The sequence below is a fragment of the Lolium perenne genome, chromosome 6, assembly GCF_019359855.2.
Source record: "Lolium perenne isolate Kyuss_39 chromosome 6, Kyuss_2.0, whole genome shotgun sequence".
In the NCBI taxonomy this organism is placed as follows: domain Eukaryota; kingdom Viridiplantae; phylum Streptophyta; class Magnoliopsida; order Poales; family Poaceae; genus Lolium; species Lolium perenne.
This window is the reverse complement of record NC_067249.2, coordinates 187,181,511-187,189,970: the sequence shown is the minus strand read 5'-3', so window position 1 is coordinate 187,189,970 and position 8,460 is coordinate 187,181,511. Positions and strand designations below refer to the sequence as shown.

The 8,460-nt window shown below is 44.3% G+C and overlaps 1 protein-coding gene across 1 annotated transcript; it reads right to left on the bottom strand.

The window, feature by feature from the left end:
• Nucleotides 1–6,167: 6,167 nt before the first annotated feature.
• Nucleotides 6,168–7,298, bottom strand: LOC127306681 (uncharacterized). The gene is made up of 2 exons (XM_051337368.2): nucleotides 6,726–7,298; nucleotides 6,168–6,553 (listed from the first exon to the last, which is right to left on the bottom strand). Exons 1-2 carry the CDS (start codon nucleotides 7,212–7,214, stop codon nucleotides 6,278–6,280), a joined length of 765 nt encoding a protein of 254 aa, XP_051193328.1. The 5' UTR covers nucleotides 7,215–7,298; the 3' UTR covers nucleotides 6,168–6,277.
• Nucleotides 7,299–8,460: the final 1,162 nt, after the last annotated feature.

The following is an 8,460-nucleotide window of genomic DNA, read 5'->3' as shown; positions in this document are numbered from 1 at the left end:
AAAAATTCTTAAAAATAGCCAGAGCGTCATTTTGAGCTGCCAATTTTTGTGCAGGTTCCCCAGGTTGTTATCTAACTTTCATTAGTTGAACACTTTTCGATCTGAGCAACGTAAGATATTTGTAAAAATCGATTTCTGTACTGCTGTCAGGTTTTGGCAGATTTCTGCCATCTCGCTTTTCTGTGTTTCTTTTAGTTTGCTATTTCTTGTTTTCGCCTTGTTTCTTTCCCAAAACACAAAAAGACCAAAAATATTTCTGTTGTTTCTCTTCACCATTTGTTTGCTTTGGTTTCTTGCATTTGTTTCGCTTTATTTGCTATTGCTAGTTTGCTATAAGAAAATCCAAAAAGATTTTGCTTTGTTTGTTTGTTTCCTCTTATTCTTATTTGCAATTCGAAAACACCAAAAATATTTGCTGTTCTTCTTTGGTTTGTAAAGATCTTTATGAGTTCAATGGTCTTCGGTGGCTGGAGCGTGGTTTTCATTTCATATTATCCAAGCTACACAAGTGAAAAGGCGATAATGACGATCTACGACAATCTGATTGTGGTGAGAGGCTGGTATGAACTCTATTTGTTTTCATTTTTGTACATATACTCATCCATGTGAGCATGCTTAGTTGGTTCATGTGAGGTATATGTTATTTGAGAAAGTCTAGTAGTTCATGATCTCTCATGTTTAGCTCCAATTTATTAATATGAGTAGCATGTCATGGATGTTTGCTTGCATTGTTTTATTCATAAGTAAGTATGGCATTGTGGTATCCTCCTCTGAATAATTCATTTATATCGACTTGGCACATGCTCACGCATGCATATGACTGAACAAAAAGTCAATTAAGCCTCGATGATCTATATTGCTTCAGAGTTCTTGTATCACTTTTATGCCTCCGTTAATTTATTTTGCCGCAAGCATGATTATGACAGTTACTGCTCTCTTGATTTGTCGCTCCCTGGTCTATTGCTAGCCTTCACTTGTACTGAGCGGGAACGCTGCTCGTGCTTCCAAACACATGAAAACTAAGTTATTCCAGCGTGTCCACCATAAATACCTATGCATGGCATTTCAAACCATTCCAAGTAAATTCTCATGCGCTACCTTTAAAACCTTCAAAATGCTTCTCAATTTGTGTTTATGTTTCATAGCTCATGAGGAAGTATGTGGTGTTTAGCTTTCAACCTTGTCATTTACTTTTGACGGACTCTCATATGGACTAGTGGCACATCCGCTTATCCGATAATTTTGCAAAAAGAGCTGGCAATGGGATTCCCAGTCCCGAATTAATTAACTTAAATAGACACTCCTCCATGGTTTGTGATTGTTGGACGGCACCCGAAGGATTCGGTTAGCCATGGCTTGTGTAAGCAAAGGTTGGGGGGAGTGTCATCATCATAATAAAAATAAAGTAAAAAGGCACTCCTTCATGGTATGAGATTGTTGGCAGGCACCCGAGGATTCGGTTAGCCATGGTTTGTGAAAGAAAGGTTGGAAGGAGTGCCACATAAATATGCAATAATTCATGGGAGCCGCTCTTGAAAGTCCGGTTGGCGAGGTAGTTAGTGTACCCATTACCATTCGTTGACAACAACAAACACCTCTCAAAATAATTTTACTCCTGTCTTTATAAAAATGAAAAGCTCTAGCGCATGTTAATCCACAACTTCCCCTCCGCGAAGGGTCAATCTTTTACTTTTATGTTGTGTCTCCATTATTTCTTTGAGCACTATCTTGAGAGCACAACTGTCATTCTTAGTATAATATGCTTGTCTCAAAATATGATTGATTGTGGTATAACTTTGATGCATTTATCTTTTGACAATCACTACTTCTAGTCTTTCTATGAACTCCAGAGGTGCCCGGGCATTTATGTTTTGCCAATCAAATACAGGCAAGCGAGATACCACTTTATCATACTCTCTTATGAACATTGCAATCCTGCTTATATACATGATTCATGATGCTTATTATTAATTGTTGGTACCTCTCCATGATTGACATAGCTGTTAGATGATCTTATTTGCATGTATCTCATTATGAATTGCTTAAGTATTAGCCATAGCATGAGAATATATACATCATATGAGCAAATGTGTTCGTGAAAGTTCTTTTATCGCTCAGTTGTTAACTGAATTGCTTGAGGACAAGCAATAAGCTAAGCTTGGGGGGAGTTGATACGTCCAAAACGTATCTACTTTCCCGAACACTTTTGCTATTGTTTTGCCTCTAATTTGTGTATTTTGGATGCAACTAACACGGACTAACGCTGTTTTCAGCAGAACTGTTCTGGTGTCTCGTTTTTGTGCAGAAATCCAACTTTCGGGAAAATCCTCGGAATTTATGCAGAAGGCCCTATTTTCCAAGAATAATGACGGAGCCAGAAGGTCAAGTAAGGTGGAGGCCCGAGGGCCCCACACCATAGGGCGGCGCGGCCCAGGGGGGCCCGCGCGGCCCTATGGTGTGGCCCCCTCGGCCGGCCTCCGACGCCCTCCTTCGGACTACTTATCGGCCTCGACCTAAAAACGCCTGGAGAGAAGTCGAAGTCGCCAGAAACCCTCCAGAACGCCGCCACATCGCGAAACTCCGTCGCGGGAGCCAGAAGTCTCCGTTCTGGCACTCCGCCGGGACGGGGAATTGGAGGAGATCATCGCCATCATCACCGCCAACGCCTCTACATCAACCAGCCATGTTTCCCCCATCCATGTGTGAGTAATTCCCCCGCTGTAGGCCGAAGGGGATGGTAGGGATTGGATGAGATTGGTCATGTAATAGCATAAGATTGTTAGGGCATAGTGCCTAGTGTCCGTAATTGGTACTTTGATGATATTGTTGCAACTTGTTATGCTTAATGCTTGTCACTAGGGCCCGAGTGCCATGATCTCAGATCTGAACATGTTATTGTTTCATCATGATATTCATTGTTTATGGTCTTACCTATAAGTTGTATACACATGTCGCTGTCCGGAACCAATGGCCCCGAAGTGACAAATCGGACAACCGGAGGGAATGGTAGTGATGTGAGGATCACATGTGTTCACGGAGTGTTAATGCTTTGCTCCGGTACTTTATTAAAAGGAGTACCTTAATATCCAGTAGTTTCCCTTGAGGCCCGGCTGCCACCGGCTGGTAGGACAAAAGATGTTGTGCAAGTTTCTCATTGCGAGCACGCACGACTATATATGGAACACATGCCTATTGATTGCTTTGTACTTGGACACCGTTTTATTATTATCTGCAAATGCCCTGCTATGATTGTTACATGAGTTTCTCTCATCCATGCAACGCCCGTCATCCGTCCCCGTGCCTACAGTATTTTAATCCTGCTGTTTACTAAAATCACTACTGCTGTCTTTGTTACTCTGCTGCTGTTATTTCACTACTGCTACTGCCATAAAACTGTTACTACTGATAAACTCTTGCGAGCAAGTCTGTTTCCAGGTGCAGCTGAATTGACAACTCCGCTGTTAAGGCTTCCAAGTGTTCTTTGTCTCCCCTTGTGTCGAATCAATAAATTGGGTTTTACTTCCCTCGAAGACTGTTGCGATCCCCTATACTTGTGGGTCATCAGGCGGCCAAAAGAGGTGGCAAGGGTTGGGGTCGGCCCCCTGCCCCCTCCCCTCTTTATATAGGGGGAGGGTCGGCTGGGGTGGCCCCCCTGCGCCCCAAACCCATCTAGGGCCGGCAGCACAAGGGGGGAGGGGGGAGTCTTGCCCCTCCAAGTTGATCCCCCCTTAGGGTTTTGGGGAAACCCTAATGGGTGGCCGGCCTGGGCCTTGAGGCTTGGTGCGCCTGGCCCATTAGGGCTGGGCAGCACCCCCTCGGCCCATGTGGGCCCCCTAGGTCGTGGGCCCCATGGTGGACCCCTCCGGAACCTTCTAGAACCTTCCGGTCTTTCACCGGAAAAATTCCGAACTTTTCCGAAACCTAGAAATCAACTTCCCTTATATGAATCTTATTCTCCGGACCATTCCGGACCTCCTCGTGACGTCTTGGATCCCATCCGAGACTCCGTACAAACTTCATCTCCATACCATATTCCATATCAACTTATGCGACATCGAACCTTAAGCGCGTCACCCTACGGTTCGCGAACTATGCAGACATTGTCGAGACTCCTCTCCGAGCAATAACCAATAGTGGGATCTAGAGATCCATAATGGCTCCCACATATTCAACGATAACTTAGTGATCGATTGAACCATTTACATACGATACCGATTCCCTTTGTCAAGCGATACTTTACTTGTCCGAGGTTCGATCATCGGTATCTGCATACCTTGTTCAACCTCGTTACCGACAAGTACTCTTTACTCGTACCGTGGTATGTCATCTCTTGTGACCCAGTCACATGCTTGCAAGCTAATCAGAAGACATTCCATCGAGAGGGCCCAGAGTATATCTATCCGTCATCAGGATGGATAAATCCCACTATTGATCCATATGCCTCAACTCACACTTTTCGAATACTTAATCCCATCTTTATAACCACCCATTCACGCAATGGCGTTTGATGTAATCAAAGTACCCTTCCGGTGTAAGTGATTTACATGATCTCATGGTCGAAGGACTTAGGCAACTATGTATCGAAAGCTTATAGCAAAATGAACTTAATGACTTGATCTTATGCTACGCTCATATGGGTGTGTGTCCATTATATCATTCAACTAATGACATAACCTTGTTATTAATAACATCTAATGTTCATGATCACGAAACCATGATCATCTATTAATCAACAAGCTAGTTATACAAGAGGCTTACTAGGGACTCCTTGTTGTTTACATAACACACATGTATCAATGTTTTGGTTAATACAATTATAGCATGGTATGCAAACATTTATCATAAACACAAAGATATTATAATAACCACTTTATTATTGCCTCTTGGGCATATCTCCAACACAACCGACAGGGATTTCGAGTTCGGGGTTTGATTTGCCGAACCTCTACAAATTTAGAGTTTAAAATAGACTTTTTCCTTCGAGAAATGTAAATGAACGTAATGCAAACTAGATGGAGATAACCTATATGATGATACATGGTACTTCAAGCACGAATGATATCACGAATGTAAATGCACAAGTAAAGAAACTCGAATAGGAATAACCGTATGTGTGCTAATCTTGAAAGTGTTCGTATGTTGCAATGTTTGATCGTTTGGATCGCGAAGAGGACATCGTAAAAAAGTGTTTCCACTTGTCAAAGGTACGATGATCTTTTTATCTCGTAACTTACATCTACCTTAGATTAGATCTTTGTTTTTTTCCCACGCACTTGAGAGATTTTTTGTGTCCTATTGCGCGCACCCTTTCAATCGTCGCTGACGAGGTGGATGAGAATGCGGGTATACCTTATTCTTGTCCCGCACAACACCTCCATATCCAGCATAACATCGCTGCCGGCTTACCATACTCTAGATTTAGCAACCTTGCTACAACACCGAGCGCAGGATCCGAGGTCCCTACCCTCTCCCACCGCTGGAGCAGCAGACAATGGATATGAGGCTAGAATAGAGACGACACAGATAGGTAGATTGCCGCCTTCTTTTCTTCTCACAAGAGGATATCTTTGGTCTTAGTTTATCTTCACATGAAATAATTTTATTTCCTAAGTCTTCACACTAACTATGTAGATATATTAGAAGGGAAGTACACTGAAAAGTGCAAATGTAGCTCAGGCAACATGTAGCTCAAGTTTCTTGAAAGAAATAATAAAAAAATGCAAATGAAAGTTTTTAAAACATCTGGATATAGACACTCATTCATTCTACAAACGTGTAAAATATGAACTCCAAATAACTTGTATTCTTGGCCACACGAAAATGACAAAATAAAATTTGCACCGTTCAACTATTTGAGATCTCACTTTTTTTGTCATTGTTGCACAACCTAAAATACTCCCACCGTCTCATGAAACTTGTCTGAAATTTGTTAAAATTTGAATATACATAGATGCTATTTAGCGATAGATACATCTAAAGTTAAACAAATCTCACATAACTTTCATGTGAGGAGGGAGTATAAGGTATGTAGAGTTGAGATTTTGCATGTTGGTTGAATACATTATTATCTACATGTACAAAAAAAATCCATAAATTTTTAAAAACTTTTAGATGTAGCTTTTGATTTTTTTTTCTTCTTCTTCAACTAACGAACTAGATGTAGCTCGAGCTACAAAACGCCGCACTCGGAAGCATATGGAATAGCATATGTGATTCGACCGTTTCAGCACGCATCCGAGTTCCCAAAATGTTTAGACCTTGAATCAGGCACACACGATCAGCTCGCGCTGACGATGGAGATGGTGGCGCTCAAGTAAGCAATGCACTCGGTGGGCAGGCTGAGGAAAGTGTCCATGAACGCGTCGCCAATGGGGTCGAGGACGGCCACCCCGACCAGCTTGCACCTCCCTTGGCCGTCCAGCCTTTCTCCGGTCCCGCGTCTTATGGCTCCGCTGGACTCCTCCGACGTCAGCGTTGTGTCGACGAACAAGGGCGGCGCCCGGTAGATGCTCCCGACCGAGAAGCAGAACCTCGACCTGAACTTGAGGTCAACCTGAAACGAGCACACACATATATATACATAACGCTGGTCATTACATGATCGCTTTCTATGACTGTTCAGATTGTAAGCAAGAACTTGTCGATCATACTCTGGTGACCGGGAAACTACCAAGCTATTTATTGGTAACATTACAGGGATGCAGAGGATGCAGTGCTGTCGTTACCTGACCAGTGGTCCGGTCGATGGTCCCGCGCAGAGCCTCGGGCAAGATTTCGATCTTGAGGAACGGTGGCAGCGGCAGCCCGAGGAACCTGGTGGTGGCGCCGGACATGGCCGGGATGTACAGGCTCGCCACGTCGAAATCGACGAGCACCGTGCCGTCCGCCGCGCCGCGCCCGGCGCCAACGCCGCGGCCGCCCTGGGCGTTGTACGCGAAGTCCGGGTACCTGGAGATTCCGAGCCGGCAGCCGTCGCGCGTCAGGAACTCGACGCTGAAGGACGTGCCGGCCTCGGGCGCCGCGACGGCAGCGGTGGATTGCTGCTCGGCTTGGCCGGTGGATGATACCGTGACCGCGTGTTTGTTGCTGCGTCTTGGATGTAAAAGTCTTGGCCGTGAGCCGGAGCCAGAGGCGCGAGGTTTGTTGGGATTTGAGAGTGTTTGCGGAGACGGGAGGCTCCAGGAGGAGGTGCCGATACCGGCGGGCGTTGCCATTTAGGTTTTGGAGTATGCGCGTGGTGCCGCAGCGATGAAGAAGAGGGACCCGGAGGGGCTTAGCAGGTGTGGCTGTGCGATGGACCTCGGTAGCCTTATCTCTTGCTTTGATCTTTTCTTTTACAGTACTCTTCAATCTATAAGAAGTGTCGCTGTTCTATTTAAAAATTAACTAAACTTAAACTAAAATCATCATACTTATTATGGATCGGAGAGTAGAAGAAGAGGAGGCAAAAACCAGCACAGATCAAATGGCTCTATCAGCTGAGTTTTCTTCCCGAACTGAATAAAACGAACATGTTTGGTATCCGAAATAAGCCGGGCAGCTGGACTCAGGCCCTGGCTGGACTGGCCTTCCACTTGTCCTACAATCTTCTACTGTATTAAGAGTTCATGGAAGGTGGGAAAGTACTGAGAAGATTCCTCAAACTCGACCATACATTGATTTTTTTTTTTTTTTTTAAGTTGAGTAGTAGGTTTTCCCACTGCATATTTTTTATCATTTTCTTTTAGGCAAAGGTTTGAAAACTGTATAAAAGGCGCTTGCATTAGAAACCAAAGAAAATAATACTTTGTGTTTGGACTGATAGCAGGTTTCCAATTCCATTTTTAGCCGGGCAAATAATATGTTGCCCCATACCTAACTTGTAAGCTGCACCTACTTCGAATTCTGTATCACTTCCAAAAGCAAGCCATTTATCATTACTGGTTGAGACAGGAACCTCATTAAGAATATCCAATAATAATTGATGAAATTCGGAGAAAGCTTCAGTCAAGGAAATAAATATATGGATATATAGCTTCGCTGTAGATTCCAGATGAGCCTACCACTACGATCGGCTTGTTTTGATAGCTATTGGCGCTACAGCCGCTAAAGCACCGCTTGCCCGCTAAACAACATAGCCGCGAGAGGAGCTATAGTGCTGCTAATTGTTGTGCCTTGGGCATCTCACTATTCACTGCTTGGCAGACTTCGGAGCTCCGCCAAGAGCCAGCAGAGCCCTTCTACTCTCTCCAGCTCTTTTCCTTGTAGTCTTGCCAGCATAGGAGCTCCTCCAATGGGGGCGCAAGGTGGAGGGGATTGCGAGCCAAATCATAGGGAGTGGGATTGAAGAGGTTGGTTGAGAGGTCGGAGCAGGGAATAGGTGCCCTGGGCTGGGTCGTCAGAAAGGGAGGATTCGATGTGCTCGGTCGAGTATAGGAAGAAGTGTGTAGCTCCTGTTTTTTTTAGAATGAATTTGTGTGG